Here is a 24,127-nt window from a genome sequence, read left to right as displayed (position 1 = left end):
TGTATGGATACAAAAGTAGTACAGGTGTGGGTACAACCTATGAAAAATGTATGGAAACAGCTACTGAAATAGATGTGGATAGAATAACTGGAACAGCTGTGGGTGTAGCTACTGGTACAGGCATGGGTATGGGTCCTGGTACCGGTGTGAGTTTAGCTGCTGAAACAAATGTGGGTACGCAACCTGGTTCAGGTGTGGGTATAGGTCTGGTTGCAGATATTAATATACGTGAGAGTTCCACAATAGGTACAAATACAGGGACAGGTGTTGGAACAACTGTGGGTACGCCACAGATACAGCTACAGGAATGGGTGTAGATACAGAAACTGAGACAGCTGTGGGTACAGACACTGGAACAGGTCAGAGTACAGCTTATGGTCCAGGTATAGTTAGAGATGCTGCTAAAGCTATGAGTGCAGCTACTGGACCAGGCATAGGTACAGAAACTGGCACAACTGTGAGCACAACTACTGAAACAGGTGTGGATGCAGCCAGTATTGCAGGTGTGGATGCAGAAACTGAAACAGTTATTCATATGGCTTTTGAAAAATGCATAAGTACACGTCCTGGTACAGGTATGGGTTTAGCTACTGGAACAAGTGTGTTCAGAACCTGGTACAGAAACTGGTTCAGGTGTGGATATAGAAATGGTTGCATATATTAGCATAGGAGAGAGTTCCACTAAGGGACAAATACAGGGACGGATGTTTGAACAACTGTGGGTACTGGAGCAGATACAGCTACTGGAATGGGCGTAGGTGCAGAACCTTGGATAGCTGTGGGTACAGATACTGGAACAGTCAGGATAAATGTCCACAAATAGGTAGAGATGCTGGTAAACGTATGGGTGCAGCTACTGAACCAGGTGTGAGTACAGAAACTGGGACGCTTCGTAGAATCCTACAGTCTGGAAACAGGCCCTTCAGCCCAACAAGTCCACATCGACAGTCAGAGCAACCCACCTGGACCCACCCCCCTAATCTATGCATAGAACATAGAACATTACAGCACAGTACAGGCCCTTCAGCCCTCGATGTTGTGCCGACCTGTCATACTGATCTCAAGCCCATCTAACCTACACTATTCCTATACTATTCCATGTACATCCCTGAATACTACGGGCAATTTAGCATGGCCAATCCACTTAGCCTGCACATCTTTGGATCGTGGGAGGAAACTGGAGCACCCAAAGAAAACCCATGCAGATACAGGGAGAATGTGCAAACTCCACACAAACAGCCACCCAAGGGTGGAATTGAACCAAGGTGCCTGGAACTGTGAGGCGGCAGTGCGAACCACTGACCCACTGTGCTGCCCGTGTGAGACAACTGTTGGTACAGGTGTGGGTGCACAGAGTGGTACAGGTGTGGGTAGGATATTGGTTCAGGTGTGAGTGCAGATACTAGAACAGTTGTTCACACAGCTATTGGAACATGCGTGGGTACAGATAATGGTACAGTTATGGGGTTAGCTGCTGGAACAAGTGCGGGAACAGAAACAGGGTTAATTGTGAGAACAACTACTGCAACCGTTGTAGGTACAGAGAGTGGTACAGGTATGAGTACAGCTACTGCAACAGGTTTGGGTATAGAGAGTGGTACAGGTGTTGGTACAGATAGTGGTTCAAATATAGTTGGAGATCTGGGCATAGATATTGGTGAACACCTGAGTTCAGGTATAGGTACAGATACTGGTACAGGTGTTAGAACAGGTGTGGGTACTGGTGCAGATACAGCCACTAGAACAGGTGCAGGTACAGAAACCGGATCAGCTGTGCTTTCATTACTTGAACAGATACAGGTACAGATACTGCTACAGGTGTGTGTAAAGCTAATGGTCCAGGTAAAGGTACTGGTACTAATGTGGCTATTGAAACAGGTTGGGCTACACAAACTCAAACAGTTGTGAGTATAACTACAGGAACAGGTGTGGGTGCAGCGATTGAATAGGTGTGGCTACAGAAACTGAAACAGGTATGGGAAAATATAGTGGAACAGGTGTTGGGACATCTATTAGAAAAGGTGTGGGTATAGCCACTGGTATAGCTGTGGGTTCAGATAGTAGTTCAGGTGTGGGTAGAGATTTGGGTGAAGATATTGGAACAGGTATGAGTTCAGGCATAGATATAGATACTGGTACAAGTAAGGGTACTGATGCAGATAGAACTACTGCAATAGGTGTGGGTACAGAAACTGGGATGGCTATGAGTACAGATACTGGAACAGGTCAGGGTACAACTAATGGTCCAGGTATAGGTACAGTTAATGGTAAAGATTTGCGTACAGCTATAGATCAAGAGTGGATACAGAAACTGGGAGAGTTATGAGTACAATTACTGGAACAGGTGTAGGTACAGATAGTGGTACAAATGTGGGTAAAGAACATTGTACTGCTGTTGGTACAGCTATTGGAACAAGTGTAGGTACAGATAGTGGTACAGGCGTAGGTATAGGCACTGGTACAGCTGTGGGTACAGATGCTGGTGAAGGTGTGGATAATGCTATTTGACATATGTAGGTACAGAGAGTGGCATATTTGAAAGCAGAACAGGTGCAGGTACAGATACTATAACGGGTGCATGTTCTGATACTGGAACAGGTGTGGGTATATTGAAACATACGAATACAGAAACTGGAACAGATGTGGGCATTGAATTTCGTACACGTATGGGTACAGAAATGGAGAATGGTGCGGAGACAGGTGTGTACAGGCATGGTACAGATAGTATGTGGAAGTGTGGGTACAGATACTGGTGCGGGTGCAGATGGATACTGGAAGAAGTGGAAATGCATATACTGGTGCGGGTGCAGATAGATAACTGCAGCAGGTGTGCAGGCTGTACTGGAACAGGTGTGGGTACAGATATTGAATACAGGTGCAAATAGATACTGGAAAAATTGTGTGTTCAGATACTGGAACAGGTATGGATGCAAATACTGGAACAGGTTTGGCTATGACTAATAGTACAAGTTTCAGTATGGAAATTATGACCAATGTGAATGCACATATTGCTATCAGCATGGATACATAAAACTGTACCTGTGGGCATGAATAGTACAGTCATGTCTACATATAGTCATAGAGGTTTGAGTACAAAGACTGGTACATTTGTGCTTATGAATAATGTTGCCAGTATGAGTACAAATACTTGTAAAGGTATGAGTATATGTACAGATATAGTAGATGAAGATCCAGGAAAGAGTGCACCTGATACAGGTGTGGATATAGAATTGGCAAAATCCTAGGTATGTATTCTGAAATGTGTGTGAGTCCAGCTTATTATACAGGTTAGGGCGGATGTCGGTACAGAGGTAAATACAAATAGTCATACAGGTGATCATAGATACAAGTACGTTGTGGGTATGGATTCTGGCATTTGTCTGGACAGGAACATTAGTACAGACGCGGATATAAATACTGTTACAGATGCAAATATAGATACTGGTATAGACATAGTTATGGGTACTGTAACAGATGTGGATAAGGACACAGGCACAACTATGGGATTGGAAACTGGTAGAGGTGTGGCTAGGGATACGTTTACTACTGTGGCTACAGATACTGTCAGAGGTGTGGTAATGTTACTATGACAGATGTGGGTACATGTGCAAGAAAGAATACTGCTGCATGGAAGAGTACAAATACAGGTCTGAGTGTGTATTCTGGTGCAATTGTGGGTAGAAATATTGCTGACTGTGAACATGTAAAGATTATACAGGAGTGGGTACAGGGTTTGGTACAGGTGTATACCTAGAACCAGTGCAGATACTAGTTTGGTTATGGGTGCAGATACCAGTACAGGTATAAATACAAATATAAGGACAGGTATGGTTAGGGTACTGGTGGAGGTGTAGGTACAGATACTTTGAGAAGTGTGATTATGCACACTGACATTGTTGAGAGTGCAGATGATAGTACAGATATGTATATATTGGAACTGGCAGGTTTAGAGGTGCAGTAACATAGCAATAAAGATTTTATTTTGCTTTCTTCATGGGCAAGCATATATTTATGATCCATTCTTAGCTATCCTGGAATTAATGGTGCTGAGTTGCCTTCTTGAACTGCTGAAGTGGCACAGGGTATTAGGGAGTTAGTTCTAGGATTTTGACCCAGCAGTAGTGAGAGAACAGTGACTTATTTCCAAAGCAGAATGGTGAGTGGCTGGGAGAGGAACTTGCAGGTGATGGTCACAGTCAGAGATCATTGTTCAGAAAACGGCTCTTTGGTCCATCATGTCTGCACCATTCAGAAACAACCACCTCACTATTCTAATCCCATTTTCTAGTGCTTGGCCCATATTTTTGTATGTCTTCATACCAAAAGCGCACATTGCAATATTACTTAGATGTTTTGAGGGTTTCACCTACAGGCAGTGAGTTCCAGATTCCCACCTGAATGGGTGAAAAAGATTTTCCTCACATCTCCTCTAAATCTTCTGCACCTTACCTAAATCAATGCCCCCCGGTCACTGACCTCTCCATTAAAGGGGAAAGGTTTCTTCCTGTCTACCCCATCTCTATCCCTTAGAATTCACACATCTAATCATGTCCTCTACAATCTCCTCTGTTCTAAGGCAAATACTCCACCCAATCTCTCTTCATAACTGAAACTCTGCAGTCCAGATAACATCCTGATAAATCTCCTCTGCATCCTTTCCAGTACCATCACATCCCTCCTATAATATGTTAGCATATACCTGCAGTCCTTGACCTTCTACGTGGCAGACTTCACAGGTTTGTAAGGTGCTGTCAGAGAAGCACTGGAATGTTGTTGCAGTGCAACTTGTAGATAGTTCACATTGCTGTGACTGAGTGTCAAATGGTGAAGGGAGTGAATGTTGAAAGTGGTGCACGTGCAGATCAAGTAAGCTGGATTGTGTTGAGCTTCTTCAGTATTGTTCAGCCGCACTCATTCAAGCAAGTGGAAAGTATTTCTGACTAATATTTGTTAGATGGTAGACAGGCATTGCCAAGTCAGGGGCCGAGTTAAGTCTATTAAGTTTCTCATCAATGGATGTCAATAGTGGAGGATTCAGCGATGGTGGTGCGATTTAATGTCATGGAGAAATGATTAGGTTCTCTTGTTGCAGGTGGTCATTGCCTGGTAATTCTGCGATGTGAATATTCTTTGCCATCTTTCAGCTTCAGCCTGGATTTTGGTACTTGTCTTGCTTGTGAATGGTGCCAAGCATTGTGCAATCATCAGTAAGCATCCCTACTTCTGATCTTGTACTGAGGGATAGGTCATTAGTGAAACGGTGAAGGTCAGTGCCGAGTCAATGGACCATGTAGCCTCTACCTGCACTGTAGGGATTCTATGATGCTCAGATATTTGGGCCTAGGACACTAGGTAGCAGAGATGGGTTTTCCATCATTTGTCATGTTTATTTAGGCTCATCCCAGAATTAGCAGCTTAATTCTCCAAAATCCATAACTGGATATGGCAAGATTCCAAAGATTTGATCTGAGTTGATGTGGGATCATCTAGCATGACTGAAATCTGGTGTATTTACTGCTTGGAATGCATGTTGCTTGGTGTAGTAGCTGTCCAATGGCTGCAGGACTTGGCTTCCAGATTTGCCCTCTGACAAGCAGTGAAAGAATCCATAACAGGCAAAATCCTCACCAATCTACTTGTCAGAAACGAATGACAAATCATAGTGATCTCTGCACAGTCCTGTGAAGATGGAGCAGCAGAATTACATTAACACACAATCTGTAAAATCATGGCCTGGCTTATTCCCCACTCAACCATTACCATCAAGCCAGAGGATCAGTCCTAGTTCAATGGAGAGTCCAGGAGGGCACACCTAAAAATGAGGTGTCACCCTGCTGAAGCTACCAAACAGGGCTACTTGCATGCCAAACAGCATAACCTGTGATCCCACAGCCAACAGATCAGATCAGATCTGCAGTCCTGTCACATCCAGTCATAAATACTTAAACAATTCACTGGAGAACATGGCCCCAAAAATATCCCTACCCTCAATTATGGAAGAGCCCAATACAAAAGGGGAAAGGATAAACAGTGTTCAGCTAGAAGTGCTGAGTGGATTATCCACTTTGGGTTCCTCCAGGGATGACCAACATCGCACTTACCAGGTTTCACCTAATTCAATTCACTCCACATAATGCCAAGAAATGGCTGAAGACACCAGATCCCATGAAGGCAGAAGGCCCTCACAGCATGCCGGCAGTAACATGTAAATAATAAAATGTGCTGGAACAACTCAGCAGGTCTGGAAGCAATTATGGAGAAAGAGGGATAGGGTTAATGTTTTGATTCCAATCTGGCTCTTCCTCAGAACTGAAGAACTCGTGAAGATATGTGCTCCACATATAGCTGCATCCATAGCCAAGCTCTTCCAGTGCAGTATAGCACTGGTATCTACTCAACAAGTTGGAAAATTGCTCAGGTATGACCTATGCACAAAAAGCAGGATAAATCCAACCTGGCCAATTACCACTCGGTCAGTTTGTTAAAGCTCTGACAGCCTAGCATTGAAGGAAGCAACCAGAAGTCAATCTTTTCTCAATTGTCAATTCATTTGCAAAGTGAAACATAATAAATGTACAGTTTGTAATACTACAACCCATTCTCAGTGTCGATTAGTGTCTTATTGTCCAGTGAGTGTCGTGATATAAACTATGTGATTTGTATGTATTTTTAATTTTAAGTTTTGTCTTGGGATTATTAGTCTGTCACAAATGGTTTTATTGTGTCTGAAGTTAATAATCAACTGTATTTCTTGAGCCACGGTGATTATGTCAAAGCATTTTTTGGGGACTACTTTGACAGCCTAACGGATTCTTATTTACTTTTGGACTTTGAACTAGCAATGTAGACAGTTGTACTTCAAGATTTCTGCAAGAAATTTTTAGACTGTGAGTGTTTTTTTAAATAAAGAGAAATACCCTGAGTTGAGAGGGAGAGTGTTTTTTATGTGGTTATGTGAACTTGAATGAAGCTGGTTGAATAGAGCAGTGCTCCTGAGCAGGGGTGAATATGGTGAAATTATAATACCTTAGCATGTGGAGTTTGCGACAGTTTCAGAAGCAAAATGTTGGGATAAAATTCTGAACAGTTCTTGAATCTGAGATTGATTGAAATTAAGTCTGACACAACTCGAGGAATAATCTATTGGAGGTTCAAGTCTAGAAGTTCAAATCACAGTTACCTTCAACTGATCAAAGAGTTAAAAGAAAGGATTCTGCTCTGAGCACAAGGATTGTTGTTGGGTTTTGATCTATAATTGGTAAAGCAGTATTTTGGCGTGAGTGGAATTATACTTTTACTGTGTATTTATACTCTTCAAATTTTTGTTATAAGTGATAGGATGGCTTATTTTGTTATCCCTAATTCTTTTGTTTCTTCTGTTTCACTGTTAAACAAAATCTGCAACAGTACATGCTTGTGTTTTGTTGAGATACCACCTTGTTAAAACCAAAGCAAAACAATATGATCTAACAAATCAGATTTCGGTCTTAGATCTGACTTGTTCTGTAATAACATCAGCAAGGATCATAACAGTGTCCCCCATCCTATATACTAATGGATTAATTTATCCAAGCACCATGTACTATCCACAAGATTCAGCTGAATGAAGGAAGGGGTCATTAACAGAGCTATCAAGCAGCACTAATGCAGCAATAACCTGCTCACTAACATTGAGCTTGGGTTTCACCAGGTCCACTCAGCTGTTCACCCTCGTGTTAGCTTAGAGTAAAGATGCACATAAGAGCCTAGTCTCAGAGGTGAGCTGAGATGCCCTCATCCTGTGAATGATTAAAAAAAAAATTAAGGTCAGCTCTCAACCTCCTACACGCCAGTGAAAAACGTCACAGGTAATCCAGCCTCTCCTTAATCACAAACCCTCCATTTTCATCAACATCCTGGTAAATCTCTTCTGAACCCCCTCCAGCTTAATAATATCCTTCCTGTAACAGGATGACCAGAACTGGAATTACTGAAGCAGGTTTGAGGGGTTGAATGGCCTATCTTCCTGCTCATATTTTCTGTCCAGGTACATATGCTGGTGTTTGTAACTGTGCTGAACCTGAACTGTACAGATACTAGCTACATTATTGTTATATTTGCTGACCACAGATGTAGGTGTAGAGATTGGTAATTGAATGGGTACAGATTCTGTTTCAGGCATGAGTACATCCATTGAAATCTGAACCAATACAGATTTTGGTACAGGTATGGCTGAATCAGTTTAAGTATTTTTGCTGTAATAGTTATGGTCGTTGATTCCTGGTCATGGTAGAGGTATAAATTTAGGTACAGGTACAGATACAAATGTTGGGATGAAATGGCACAGACACGGTTACAGTTTTGTGTCAGATGCCGGTTAAGGTGTCTGTGCAGAAGCCAGCAGGGTTGTTGGACTAGGTATCAGCATTGACACAAATACAGTAAAGGTGCAGATGCTAGTATAGGCACAAATACAGGAGTCACTAAGGGAGTTTTTGTATTGGTATGACTAAAGGAGTGGGACAGTGGCTCATTGATTAGCACTGCTGCCTCACAACACCAGGGACCTGGGTTCAATTTCAGCCTTGGATGACTGTCTGTGTGGACTTTGCACGTTCCCGTCTCTTCACAGATTTACTCTGGGCGCTTCAGTTTCCTCCCGTAGTCCAAAGATGTGCAGGTTAGGTGGATTGGCTATACTAAAATGCCCACAGTGTCGCGGGATGTATACGCTAGATGGATTAGCCATGGGAAATGCAGGGTTACAGGGATAGAGTAAGGGTGTGAGTCTAGGTGGGATGGTTTTTGGAGAGTTGGTGTGGACTTGTTGGGCCAAGTGGCCTGTTTCCACACTTTGGGCATTCTAAACAAGATGTATTATTGATATTGGTGCTCGTGTGGGTAACAATTTCTAATTATATGCAAAGCACTGCCATGGGGAATAGGATGGAGAAGCTATTTTTACGATAAGGCTATAGGGTTCCCTTCAAATAATTGAAGATCACAAAAACCATAGATGTTGTGTGGTCAGCAGATAGAAGAAGCTGCTTGGCTTTGCAGATTACCACAAGCAGATGCAAGAGGTAAACATCTCTCATCTAAGAAAAACATCCAGCAATTCTCTAAGGATCCTGGGAGATTTGTTCTGAGGATTGAAATCACTGAGAGAGGGTTTACCAGTGGGAACTCTCTGAACATGGAGGCAAGCAACTGGAGATGGTCGGTAACACTTTCCTAAGTGAAAATTTTAACCCCCTTTGGAAATTGAGAGTGACAGTAGACTGTGTGCTACAAGGCCTGTAATTCCGTGGAGAATATGATGGAGGAAAAATATAAAAGGAGAATACTCCTCTCTGTAATTTAAATTACATGTTTTCTACTAAAAGGAATAGTATGTAGTCAACAGCAGTTCGTTTAGTCATTTGTTACAGTACAAGTTTTAAAATGTGAAATCTTGTCATCTTTTCAGCTATTTACTGAAAGTTCAAGTTCCTTTTCAGACAGTGCTGGTTGCTATGGAGATAGGAGCAGAATAGATACAGGTACTGACACTGTAAAGTAAGGCTTGGATTTGTTTTGAACAGCTAATATATGGGTTGGCTATCCAGTATAGTTACACATGCAGATATCAGTACTGGTATTGGGTGTCACCAGTAGATGTTGATACAGATATCGAGACCAATGCTAGGGCCATTTTGGATAGAGATACAGAATGCTTGTATTGGTATGATAATTGATGCGGAATGTTGTCAGCATGTCTGAAAAACCTGGATCAGGTTTTGGTCCCAGAATTTGTGCAGAAAAAATACTGGGAATGGTTTGAACACAGAGTCTGTTAACACAACTGGTTCACTTGTTGGCATCTGTACTGGTAACAGGGTTGATTCAAGATCAGCATAAATTTGGGTACAGCTGTGGATTCAGAAACTGGCAACAGTGTAGATATGGATGGTGCTACTAAAACTAGTAATGGAGAGTTATCAATCAAGATGTTGATACCAGAATGGACATAGATATAAGTTCCTGCTAGGGCACTGAATGTTTACCTAAGTTTGTGCATAAATCTTGATAAAGAAATTAGGAATCATGGTGATACCACAAATTGTTCAGAAGCTGTTTCAGGAAAGGACACAGACGTGGATGCCTATATCAGTACAGATACAAGTGCAAATGCTGGAATAAGGTTTAGACAAAGCTTTCAGTTTGGGGACAAGTGTTTATTTAGGTATGTGTGTATGGTGCTACAGATATGGGTACCAATGCTGGAACTAGTATGGGTACAGGGTGCTGTTATTAGAATGGATTAAAGTGTCACTACTAAAATCCACACTTTTGCTTGTATTTTTAATGGTACACAAGCTGGTACCTGTAATAGGAACTGTTGCTGGTTCTGATATAGGTCAGAACTAGGTTGGGCAGCATGGCGGCTCAGTGATCAGCACTGCTGCCTCAGTGTCAGGGACCTTTGTTTGATTCCACTCGCTCACATTTTCCTCGTGTACACAATGGTTACCTCCAATTTTCTCCCACAGTCCAAAGAAATGCAGAAATAACACAGTATGGAGCTGGAGGAACAAGCAGGCCAGGCAGAATCAGAGGAGCAGGAAAACTAAAGTTTTGGGTCAGGACAGAAGGGACAGGGATGTGCAAACTAAGTGGATTAGCCATAGGAAATGCAGGGTTACAGGGATAAAGTAGGAGATTCGGTCAGGACTTGATGGGCTGAATGTTCTGCTTCCACACTGTAGGGGTTCTATGATTCTAAGATGCCTGGATTATGATTGGTACAAATGTTAGTACGTTAGATGTTAGGGTGCTGAAGCTGGAATCAGTTTTGGCACAGATGCTTGACTTGGTATGAGTGCAGGTATTACTAAAGGACATGGTGTGGAAATTGAACCCGGCACAGCTGCTGGTTCAGCTGTGGATACTGACTCTGACATCAGCATCAGTCCAAAGCTGATGCTGTATGTACATGAGTCTATGATCAAGGATGAGTCCTTGAAAATGTTCATACACAAAGTGTTACAGGCTCCGTTTTTTTAAAATTTACTCATGATATGGGCGTTGCTAGTGGGCCTAGTTACCTTGAAGAGGGTGGTGGTGAGCTGCTTTCTCCAACCACTGCAGTCCCTGTGGTGTAGAGACACCAACAATACTATGAAGGAGAGAGTTCTAGGATTTTGACCCAGTGACAGTGGAGGAACAAATGTTGGTATTGGTGGAGATAGAAAAGCTGGTAATGCTGATGCTGGTGTCAGTCTGTGTTCAGATAATGGTAACCTCTTCGGTATAACTGTTTGTACTGGAATTGGAACATACATTGGTACTATTACAGGTGGAGACACATCAGGTGTAAAATGTGCATGCTGATTTGACTACAAATACTGATACTGGTGTCAGTATTGTGGCTAGTGACTGCATTGGTACAGATGTTCATACTGAAATCAGTACAGGTATTGATGCAGAGCTTATTACCTCTATAGTAACAGCTGACGCCATATCTAATTGAAACCAGAAACTGTACCTGGACCATACTGGTACCAGCATCTCTACATAACCTTTCATACCTCTGTGCTGATACCAGTAATAACCTGTGCATCAATACCTGTACTGATACTGAGCCTTGGTGAATTTCTGCAGTGCATCTTGTAGATTGCACACACAGGGAATAAATGGTAATTGGTAGGATCCCAGAAAGTACTGAGGATCAGAGGGACCTTGGTGGGCATGCCCTTCAGGTATCAGGATGCGTATATAAAGTGGCTAAGAAGGCAGATAGGATCTTCATTCATTAACAGAATGAGGGCGTCACTGGATAGGCAGCATTTATTGCCTATTCCTAATTGCCTAGTGGGCAGTTGAGAGTCAACCACATTGCTGTGGGTCTGGAGTCACACGTAGGCCAGACCAGTTAAGGATGGCAGCTTCCTTCCCTGAAGGACGTTAATGAACCAGGTGGGTTTTTCCGACAATCGACAACAGATTCATGGTCATCATTAGATTCTTAATTCCAGATATTTTACTGAATTCAAATTCCACCATTTGCCATGGCAGGATTTGAACCCAGGTCCCCAGAATGTTAGCCAGATTTCTGGATTAACAGCCTAGCGGTAATGCCACTAGGCCATTGCATCCCCTGAGGCACAGCGTTTAAGAGTATGACTAATCCTAATACACTAATCCTGGGACTGTATAAACTGTTGATTGAACCACAGCTACAGTATTGTGTGCTGTATCTGGAATCTGGAATCCACATTATAGGAGGGATAAGGCAGTGCTGGAGAGGGTGCAGAGGAGATTTATCAGGTTGTTGCCTGGGCTAAAGAGTTCCAGTTACGGAGAAAGATTGGACAGATTGGGGTTGTTTTCCTTAGAGCAAAGGAGATTGAGAGGAAACATGATTGAAATGTATAAAATTTTGGTGGACATAGAGTAGACAGGAAGAAACATTTCCCCTTGATGGAGGGAAAAATGACTTGAGGGCATAGATTTAAGGTAAGTGAAATAAGATTTAGCAGACATGTGTGGAAAAACATTTTTACCAAGAGGGTATGCATGTATTTGCACAGAGCAGTTATTGGATTTAATAAAAATATGTATTGATGTGTCTGTACAGATCATGGTATAGGTATGGATCAGCTAACATAAGACTAGTAATAGATTTTGGTCAGACATGCCACAGATGCTGAGAGCACAATCTAAAGAGTACCAGCAGGGCGAATGGAATGGGATTCTTTATTATGCAAGGAATGGAACATACATGTAAGAATGTTATTTTTCAGTTAGATTGGTGAAACCACATCTTGAGAATCTATGCAGTTTGGTCTCCTTATTAACGGAAGGATGTAAAATGCACTGGAGGTGAGTCGGGGAGATTTATGAGATTGATACGTGGGAAGAATGGACTGTCTGATGAGGAAAGGTTGGACAGACTAGGCTCGTTTCTACTGGAGTTTAGACAAGCGATGAACGACTTCATTAAATTTTACAAGATCCTGAAAAGGTGGAGATTGAAAAGACGTTTCATGTTCTGGATGAGTCCGGAGCTATGGAGCTTTGTTCAGGGGTATTTCTTTTCTCAGAGGCTCATGTGACTTTGAACTTCTCGGTCTCAGAAGTTGGTGAAGATGGGTTAGTGAATGCGTTTAAGGGAGGTGTAGTTAGATTCCTGGTCGGCAGCAGAATTAGTTATCAGGGTTAGATGCAAATGTGGACTTTGAAATACAAACAGGTCAACCATGATCTCAAATGGTGGAATTGATTTGAAGGGCAGAATGGTTTACTCTTGCTCCTAATTTGTATGTTGTATTTCATATGTCATAATTTTTCCAATTTTGTGATTCATGGACTAAAACAGTCAAATCCTTCCAAACATCAATATTTACTAGTTTCATATATTTTTTAAAAATCTGCTTTTCTAGTCTTGTAAAGAAAGAGACGAACTTCATACTTCCCCACATGTATTCCATCTGCCATCTCACTGCCATACTCACTGAACTTCTCTTTCTAGACTCTCCATCCTACTACCAAGCTTTGCATTATCAGGAAATATGGATACTTGATGTTTCTATTCCTAATTGCCTGCGTGCCTGCACTGCTGCCGACACCAATGCCTGAGTCAACATGTGTACCCTTGCCTTTATGAGTATCTGCAATCATTTTGATATAAACGTTCTTTCATCCCAAGACTAAACAACAAACAACAGCCCAACACTGACCCCTTTGGAATATTACTGACCACAGTTTTTCAGTTGGAAAAACACTCCGAAACCAGCATCCTCTGCTTCCTGCCACTCAACCAATTATGGATCTAACTTGCCAAATTTCTTTGGATCCTATCAGCTCTGACCTTTGCTATCAGTCTCCCATGTCAGACATTTTCAAAAGCCTCGCTGAAGCCCAAGTAGATGACATCGAAAGCATTGCTTTCATCTACATGCCTTGTCACCTCTACGAAAAGCTCAATCAAGTTGGTCAGACGTATGACCTCCCTGTAACTAAACCATGCTGACTGTTCTTGATTAATGCCTACCTGTTCAAATGCAGACTAATTCTGGCCCTGAGAATTGCTTGCAATAGTTTTCCCACTAACGGGGTGAGATTCTGAAGAAGGATCCAGACCCAAAACATCAGCTTTCCTGCTCTTCTGATGCTGCCTGGTCTGCAGTGTTCATCCAACTCTACAACTTGTTATCTGTGATTGCTCAGCCTGTGGTTTCTTGGTTTATCCCTTGCTTGCCCCTTCAAGAATGGTACCCCATTGGCTTCAGTTCTCTGGCACCTCTCCTCTGACCAGAAAGGACCTGATAATTTTTATAAGCACCTCTGCTATTTCCTCCCCTGCCTTACTCAACAGCCTAGGATACCAGCCTTAGAAATTTGTCTACTTCTAAGACTACCAGAAATTCAAAATATCCTGTCCAAGTACGCTAATTTTTTAATTATATCATGAACTTCTCCCTGATTTCTGCACCTGTATCATTGCCCTTACTGGTTGTCACAGGTTTCAGGCCTATTCTTGTGATTTGAAATCCAACATCAGCCATGATCAGATTGGGTGGTGTAGCAAGTTTAAAGGACAGACTAGTTTATTTCTTCTACTCCTTCTTGTGTTCTTATGGTATGGATAGGGTCGCTGATGCCAACACGGTACAGATGTTGATAAAGATGTGGGTGCAGATGAAGGTGATGGCGTAGGTACTGAATTTCAAACCAATTGCAGTACAGATACAGCATCATTTTGACATAGGTACAGAGGTTGGTATGGGCATATGAATATGCTTTAGATATGGGTCAAGATGCCGATAGAGAAATCAGTACATGGATTATTTGCAGATCACTGGAGATGGCAGGTTCATTATTGTTTGGGAGGGGATTGTTGAGAAATGTGTGGTACCTGTCTTGATCACCTATGCAGTTTGGTGCATTCTGAGCATTGTTTGACCACAGTTTGGCTGTTACCCATATTTCTCAATTCTGAATGACAGAATCCAACAGCTCATTCCTCTGGTTGTTTATACTAGGTAGACCAAACATTGTAATCAAGCAGCCCAAACTTATAAATCCAAAAAACACCACTGGTGGATAGAATTGCGTGATAGGGCAACACATGCTGAATAACACTGAATGCACTAAAAGAACCATAGAATTCCAACAGTGTGGAAGCACACCATTCAGCCCATCATGTCCACAAAGACTCTCAAAGAACAAAAATCAAAGAAAATTACAGCACAGGAACAGGCCCTTTAGCCCTCCAAGTTTTCACTGACATGCTGCCTGTCATAACTAAAAGCCCTTACCCTTCCGGGAACCGTATCCCTCGATTCCCTCCTATTCATATTATTGTCAAGACACCCTTTAAAAGCCACTACAGTATCTGCTTCCACTACCTCCTCTGGCAGCGAGTTCCAGGTACCCACCACTCTCTGTGTATAAAACTTGCCTCGTACATCACCTTTAAACCTTGTACCTCACACCTTAAACCCTTGGCCCCTAGTAACTGACTCTTGCACCCTGGGAAAAGCTTCTGATTGTCCAGTCTGTCCATGCCCTTCATAATCTTGTAGATCTCTATCAGGGCCCTCTCAACCTCCGTCATTTCAGTGAGAACAACACAAGTTTCTCCAATCTCTCCTCATAGCTAATGCCCTCCATACCAGGCACATCCTGGTAAATCTTTTCTGTACCCTCTCCAAAGCCACCGCATCCTTCTGGTAATATGGCGACCAGAGTTAAACACAATGTTCCAAATGCAGCTTTATTAAGGTTCTATAAAGCTGCAACATTACTTGCCAATTTTTAAACTTAATTTCCTGGCTGATGAAGGCAAGCATGCCAATATGCCTTTTTGACTATGTTCTCCAATTGTATTGGCACTTTCAGTGACCTGTGTACCTGTACAGCCAGATCCTTCTGCCTATCAGTACTCTTTAGGGTTCTGTCATTTACTGTATATTTTCCATCTGGATTAGACCTCCCAAAATGCATTATCTCATATTTTTTCCAAATTAAACTCCATCTGCCATCTCTGCCCAAATCACCAACCGATCTATATCCAGCTATATCATTTGACAGTCCTCGTCGCTATCTGCAATTCCACCAACTTTTGTGTCATCAGCAAACTTACTATTCAGACCAGTTACTTTATCCTTCAAATCATTTATATATATTCCAAACAGCAAAGGTCCCAACACTGATCCATGAGGAACGCCATTAGTCACAGCTCTCCATTCAGAAATGCACCCTTCCACTGCTACCATATGTCTTCTATGATCGAGCCAGGTTTTCATCCATCTTGCAAGTTCACCTCTGACCCTCTGCAACTTTACCTTCTGTACCTGCCTGCCATGAGGGACCTTGTCAAAGGCCTTACTGAAGTCCATGTAGACGACATCCACTGCCCTACCCTTATCGATCATCTTCGTCACTTCCTCAAAGAGCTCAAACAAGTTAGTGAGACATGACCTCCCTTTCACAAAACCATGGTGCCTCTTACTAATACATCCATTGATTTCCAGGTCCAGGTAAATCCTGTCTCGAAAAATCCTCTCCAATAATTTCCCTGCCACTGACATAAGGCTCACCGGCCTGTAATTAGCTGGATTATCCTTGCCACCTTTCTTAAACAAAGAAACAACATTGGCCACTCTCTAATACTCTGGGACCTGCCCTGTAGCCAGTGAGGATACAAAGATTCTCCACAAGGCCCCAAACATCATCTCCAAAGAGCATCTCACCCAGACTCACTCCATCCCTGTAACCCTACATTTCCCATGGCCAATGCACCTAAGCTGCACATCTTTGGACTGTGGAGATAAAAATGACAACTGACACAGACGTGGGGAGAATGCATAAATTCCATACACTTGCGGGTCGAATTAAACCTGAGTCCTCACTGCTGTGAGGACACAGTGCTAACCACTGAGCCACCATGCTACCCTGTTGGTGCTGATATGGGCAGAGATTCTAGAACTAGCATAAGTAGAAAATTGGCACTTGAATTGGTGCAGATGGTGGTATGTTAGGGTATTCTGGGTTGACTTCAACACTGATGATAGTTCAAGCATTGTTATGGTTGTTGGTCCTGCTATGGGTACAGACTGCTTTAAACGCTATGATTACAGATGATGGTAAAGGTGGTAGAGGCTGCAGAATGAGTAGAGATGCCCAACAACATGGCACAGATGCTAAAACAGGTATCAATACAGATTGCTGGTACAGATATGAGTACTAGTGGCAGTAATGGCGTGGGTACAAATGCTGATAGAAGTATAGTTACAGATAATGGCACTGGCATTGGAGCAGAAGTTTGCCCTGGAATCCAAACAGTGATTGTTTGTTTGAGGTATGTGTGCAGAATCTACAATAATTATTGATACAGTTGGTGATAGATGTTAATACAGAAGCTGGTATAGATATTAGCATTAGTGTTCATGACAGTTGTCAGTATAGGAATGGCTACAGATTCTGGCTATTAATATTAGAAACAGAAATGCCCTGGCGCTGACACCGTCATTGGTGTAAGTGCTGGACAGAGATATGTGCAGATGTTGGTGTTTTGCTGAATGCTACGGAGATGTTAGTGGTAAAATAGATGCCATACTTAAAGTGGAAGCATGGTTTCAATTACATTTTCCAGTGTTTTAAATTCTTGTGGTATAAAATCCTGGAGTCATTCCAGCCTGCTTTTGATCCACAAACTCTTGCAACAGATGGATCTAAACGCTTTCTGCTGTTAATGTTATTTACAAATTGGACTCATACTGCACGAGAGCTGGAACCTGTTATGGTTGTCTCATAAGTAAAATCTTGATTCACTCAGTGAATGTTATCATATTAAATTGGATCAGCCACAATTAAAGGCACAAGTCAGAATTGTTATAGAAATCCTCCACTTGCTGCATCAACTCTCAGGAGTCTCAACACCATCCAGGACAAAGCAGCCCACTTAATTGGCACCATGCTTACTCCCTCCACCAACAATGCAGCATTGTTTATCATCTATAAGATGCAGTGCAGTATCTCACCCAGGATCCAATGACAGTTCCATCCAAATGTCCAGCTTCTACCTCTCAAAAGGCAAAGAAAACAGACACATGGGAACAACACCAACAACGAGTTCTCTGAGAAGACACACATCAATGCTGACAATGTCATTGTTCTTCACTGTTAAATCCAGAAGTCCCTTCCTAATACATCTGCACTATATTTTGCTTCCATATCACTCTTAGCCCTAATCTCTCACCTGAATAAATGCAACACTGAAATGGTTACACAGGATCTCTCCGCATCCAATCAATCTCAGAACAGTTTCCATGCTATTCTTTTAAACAAGAACCTTGAAATGCTTCCGAATCAATCAAACACAAAATCTTGTTCTATGACCGTGTGTGCTCCTTAACAATGAAGCTGACCTGGGCTAAGGAGTGAATTCCCTATTCCAGATTCTTTACGGAATGAAGTGTAGGCTTGACTGCACCGAATCCTGATTACAATTCTACTGAGTTTTGATTTGATTCTGATTATTTTCTAGATCTGCTGTTGGGCATTCAGAACTGAACATAGTCTAACAAATGAAGGAAAAATCAACAATGTGGAAATATTTTTGTCCATGCAAAGGCTCTAATTGTATTTGAACTACTCCAGTTTCCTGCTCTCAATTTCCAATTTAACTTAACGTATTTGTGTTTCTTGTAAAAGTGCATACTTCTTAGCTCAATAATTAATTCCTATCTGCATATTTTGTCAATGTCACGTTCCTATTTCTATTCACAGTTACAATACACCAAATCCTGCAATGGTTCTGGTGCAGATTTTAGGGCACTTCTTATGATACAGGCCTCACAGTTCAGCCCATGATGAGTTCTGGTTTGATTTAGATCAAGGCTTTTTCATCATATTTACTGGAGCTGGATTTTGATAATGCTGATACTTCACATCCAGCCAATTCCTGTTCCACATCAGGTCCTATACTCACAGCTCATCACCTTCTAAGTTAAAGCCCACCTTGATGCTCACCCTTCTCAACCCCGAATTAAAGCCGCAATAAAAATGCAGTTGGACAAAATGTAGATCAATGCTCAGGAGCAAAACACATAAAATTCCTGATGAATAAAGTTCAAATTCATTCATAAAAACAAAAAGAACTTGCATTGATGTAGCACCTTACACAACTTCAAGATGTCCCAAAATGTTTCCCAGCAATTATGTATTTTTGAGGTATAATGTAGGAAACACTTTTGTAATGTAGGCAACACATCAGTAAAGGGTACACACAGCAAGCTCCCTGAACCAGCAATATGGCGATTGACCAAAAACCTGCTTTGGTGATTACATACTAGCTAACATACAGTGAGAAGTCCCCTGTTCTTCTAATAATGCTGTGGGATCCTCTTTGCTCTTCACAGATGTCGAACAGAGCCTTAAATTCGTGCATCACCCCCCGACTGAGCAGCACAGCTGGATTCAGACCTCTAATTTATACACTGGAGAGATCACTATCAAGTAACATGGGTAGCCCAACTTCATTTGCAGATGGCTTACCCAGTATTTCAATCTCAACTGCCACCAACAGCTGCCAATTAAGTTCACTTCATGCCAGGTTACCTTCACATACTTTGAACAAAGTCTGATCCATATTAGATCGAATTTTAGCAAATTAATCACAGTGGTATAAACAAACCCTTTGCTCAGACTCACCATGTTAACTTCAGAGATCATGTCTATGCTGGCGATATGAATACTCATCCCCACCGTAACTGGAGACCCTGGTGAGAGAAGAGAAAGTACAAACCATGTTTAATTGGTCTCGCATTTACTCCTTACAACCTCTCCTTAAAAACACATAATAGGGTGATCTCTTTAAATAGCTTGCACTGTGAAGATAGACACCTACTTTAACCTGTCCGTATGATGAGGCTGTTCCTACATTAGTTCATGGTGAAGAAAATAATTCAACTGAATGAAACCCAACCCAAGCAAATGAAATGAGTGAGAGATCTGAAGCTTCCACTTGAAGCTTACTGTAGGACAGAAAAGTCCTCATGATAATAGAGAATTAAAGTTTTGAGTGACAGATGGAGTTAAGAACCTAGAACAGGAGGGAGGCACTCATTCCCTTGAACCTGTTTTATTACTCAATTCAGTCATTTCTGCGCTGTATTAGAACTCCATCCAACTACCTCAAAAACCTTGTCTAATAAAATCTAACAATCTGAAGAGTTAAGATTTTCAGTTGACCTCCAGCATCAATGGCTTGCAGGGGAATAGCAGTTTGGATGTGTGCATTTACCCTTTGGCTGGAGAAGTTCTTCCTTCTACTATTGCTGGAGGGTCAGGTCGGAATTATAAGGTTGTGTCCCCCATGTGCAACCCCAACCCTCAATATTTGGAATTCTCCCACCAGCAGAGATTGTCTCCAATAAGTTGTTTAACTTCTCAATCAGGTCATCAGATCTTCAATATTCTCTCAAACACAAGCCTTCTTCATGCAAGATAACAAAGTGTGGAGCTGGATGAACACAGCAGGCCAAGCAGCATCTCAGGAGCACAAAAGCTGACGTTTCGGGCCTAGGTCAATAACTTTGTTATCTTGGATTCTCCAGCATCTGCAGTTCCCATTACCCCTGCTTCACGCAATCTGTTCTCGGAATGTTCAATGGAGCTATTCAAACTTTGACAATATTCTGTTCCTGTGATAACATTAATTGATAATATTCACTGTCGAGAATAATTCGAAATACCTCCGAAATCGGGTCTAAGGCGAATGTCATATCCTCTGAGCAATCTGTCGACCGTTCTTTTAACCAGGGAAATATTACCAAGTCCATTGACACTAAGAGAGAAACAGAGGCAGGCATCAGTCAGTACATGCCTAGACATTGACAGTCCGTTGACACTGAGAGAGAAACAGTGGCTGGTACCAGTTAATAGACAATAGGTGCAGGAGTAGGCCATTCGGCCCTTCGAGCCAGCACCACCATTGGCTGATCATCTACAATCAGTATCCTGTTCCTGCCTTATCCCCATAACCTTTGATTCCACTATCTTTTGTACACGCCTAGGCATTTGCAAGTACCTCAAGACCCTGACCCTCATCCACCACCAGGCATGCGCTCAAATGGGGAGGTCCTGGGTTGGAGAGGGTGGGGGTGTACTTGGCAGCTCGGACCTTGATGTCCCATGGAAGGTGGTGTGGCTCTTTCGAGTGCAACAGGCAAGATTGTGCGGCCTGGAAGAGGAGAGTCACTGTGCCTCCAACAAAACCGTCAAGCCCCATGGCCCAACAGTGCACATTTGACAGATGGCCTTTTGAGTATCAAAAGACAACCCCTAAAACATAACCAGTATTTTCAATGGTCAAATGAATGCACAGAAATTATACGGTCATAGAGTTAAGCAGCACAGAATATCTAGTCCAAAACGACCACCCCCAGCAAACAACAGCATAGAGCACTGTGCCCACACCTACCTGACAATGCACGGATGCATTAAGAGTGGTGTAAACAGAACGCAATGATTCAGCCCCAGTTTATAGAGCAGTGCAGACGCACACGGACAGTTAATATGTGTCTGTGTGTCTTCCTCTTGCATTGTCTCCCCTTAAATAAAAGCAGCCCTGCGAGTGACTGCTGAAGACTGAATATATCAAACGCATTTGCTTTCCGATCGAGAGGAAGAGAAGCCACAATTTGGACATGGTAGAGATGGACGAAAGCAGATCCATCCATCTGTGCTTTCGGTCTAAGGTGTTATCTGGAGAGACAGGACTGAAAACGTGCTATACTGAGCATTGAGAGGAGCCAGTAAATGCATCAAATCACGTTTGACCAGAGAAGCATCATTGGATTTAGAAAGAGAGAGAGAGACTAAAAAATCCTTACCTTTGTAGCCAGCACATGACTGACAGACCTGTGAGAAATGAGCAAAAACCAGACATTCGCTCTTCGTGGAGTCTCCACATTTTAGGGTCCCTATTTACACGGTGACCTCCGGCTCACAGCCAGGGATGGGCGAAGCAGAAGCATATACACACACACACATACACACAATTTCACAACAAGCGCCGGGATCCGAGGGGCAGCTCAGGATGGCAGGCCAGCGGAGGCAGTGTCCGTAGCCCGGGCATGCACCCGGACTGTAAGTGGAGAATGGTTCATGGAACGAGCTGCGATGGGAGTTTGCTGCCGCCGCCGCCGCCGCCGCAGTGTTTTCTCTCTCTCTCTCTCTAGACTGAAAGCTGCAGCTCCTGCATTCTTCCAGATCAGCTGGCTCTTCCAGTTTTTAATGCTCCCCCAACCCCCCACCACTCCTCTCCACTTCACTCAGGGGCAATTGATGTTGAGGAAAGATTTTTCTTCTGGAGCTTGTGGCCAAAAGGAGGGGGCAGGATTAGCTGGAAATGGGAAGGAGGAAGGGAGGGTGGGGGGAATTCCTAATCCCAAAAAAGAACAATTGTCAAAGATTGCTCCTGACGTCAGAATTGCCTCAACACTGTCTTTGCCTCCAGTGCCACCCATCATAGAGAGGTGGGAACAGATGTATTCAAATGTGATCTGAAGATGTGGACAGAGCACCATCCCAGCCAGTAGGCTGGCACTCACCCCATCCCCCGATGCCCCACTTGGAACCAGCCAGGTACAGGACGCTTGCTGTTCGTTTTACAGTATGTCCACAGCCTCTGCACTGTTTCACAATGAGGAGAATAAAGTCACTCCTGCAGACACAGCAGTTGTCTCCCCAAAAACATTTGAAAATGTTGTATCTCCATGACATCACGGATGTATGTCCACTTTAAAATGTTCAGCAGAGAGGAGAACCCATCGAGACAGAGAGAGTGAGACTGTGTCACAGGGCCCTCTCTGCCACTGACACACACACGTCATTGAATGGTTACAGCCCAAAAGGTCACCAATCAGCCCATCATCTCTGTATCTGCTCTCTGCAAGATCAGTTCACTTCCTACCACTCCCCACCTCCTTTTTGCTCTGGATGTTTTTTTTCCACCTCAGATTATTATTCAATATTCCTTTTGAAAACCTCAATTGAAATAGCACATTCTTGAGCAACGCATGCTAGATCCCAACCACTCGCTGCATGGAAATGTTTCTCCTAGCATCTCCATTGTTTCATTTGCCAATCATTGTAAATCTGTCTCTGGTTCTGTTTTCTTCACCAGTACGTACAGTGTCTCACTATCCACTCTCACCAGACCTCACGTGATTTTTGAACACCTCGATCAAATCTCCTCTCAACCTTTCCTTCTCTCAGGAGGACCGTCCCACTTTCTCCAATTTACCTCTGACAGAATGTCCTCATCCCTGGAACCATTCTCACGAACCTGCACTCTCTCTATTCCTTTCTCATTCATCCTAAAGTTTTATGTCTAGAACAATACCCCAGTGTTTTATTTAAGTTAAACAAATCTTACTTGCTTTTGTAGCCTCTGTCCTGACTGATAAATCTGTGGGTCCTATGTGCTTTATTAATGGCTTTATCAACCTGTCCTTCACCTTCAATATTTCAGCGCAAAAACCTCAGGTCTCTCTGCTCCTGCAGATCTTTTAGAACTGTGTTCTTTAGTTAAATTTGTTGCTCTGTGTTCTTTCTGCTAAAATAAATTAGCTTTCACTTCTCTGTATGAAATTTCATTTGCCACGCATCTGCCCATTTCACAAAATTGTTGAAGTCTAGTATAAAGCTGAGTGATGGGTAAATGCATGGCAGATGAAATATGATGTCGATAAATGGACGGTTATCCACTTTGGTAGCAAATTCAAGTAAAGTATCAGGGTTGTTGTGCTGCAATTGTAGAGGGCCCTGGTGTGACTACTAAAATAAAACAAAGAACTCTGGTTGCTGGGGAATTGGGTCTATGTTCTCTGGAGTTAAGAAGAATAAGAGGTGATCTTGTTGAAACATACAAAATTCTGCAGGATGTGTGACGGGGAGGACAGGAGTCATTGACCGTATGTAGAGTGGGTGACCAAGTTCAGCATGACCATGGATGGTCTTGATTAACGCAAGATAAAAGCATTGCAAGTCCTGGTGGGATAACAGGAATTCACCAACATGACAGCCCAAGAACAGTCATAGACTAAGTGAGTGTTTGAAAAGTGGAACGTACCATTGTCTTTGGACATCTCTG

The 24,127-nt window shown here is 42.6% G+C and overlaps 1 protein-coding gene across 3 annotated transcripts in view; it reads right to left on the bottom strand.

Moving 5' to 3' along the window:
• Positions 1–22,821, bottom strand: part of LOC125458698 (gamma-aminobutyric acid receptor subunit beta-4-like) — a 169,273-nt gene extending 146,452 nt beyond the window's left edge. Inside the window, exons 1-3 of one of the 3 annotated variants that reach the window (XM_048544170.1) lie at positions 22,584–22,821; positions 20,724–20,815; positions 19,681–19,748 (exon numbers count right to left, since the gene is read on the bottom strand). In XM_048544170.1, the coding sequence (XP_048400127.1) occupies positions 19,681–19,748; positions 20,724–20,815; positions 22,584–22,588 (165 nt within the window). In that variant the 5' untranslated portion in view covers positions 22,589–22,821. The other 2 variants (XM_048544172.1, XM_048544169.1) reach the window with 2 other exon arrangements.
• Between the last annotated feature and the right edge of the window lie 1,306 nt (positions 22,822–24,127).

Source organism: Stegostoma tigrinum, chromosome 15 (assembly GCF_030684315.1).
Source record: "Stegostoma tigrinum isolate sSteTig4 chromosome 15, sSteTig4.hap1, whole genome shotgun sequence".
Taxonomy (NCBI): domain Eukaryota; kingdom Metazoa; phylum Chordata; class Chondrichthyes; order Orectolobiformes; family Stegostomatidae; genus Stegostoma; species Stegostoma tigrinum.
The sequence above is the reverse complement of the archived record's forward strand: the minus strand, read 5'-3'. Positions and strand labels throughout refer to the sequence as shown.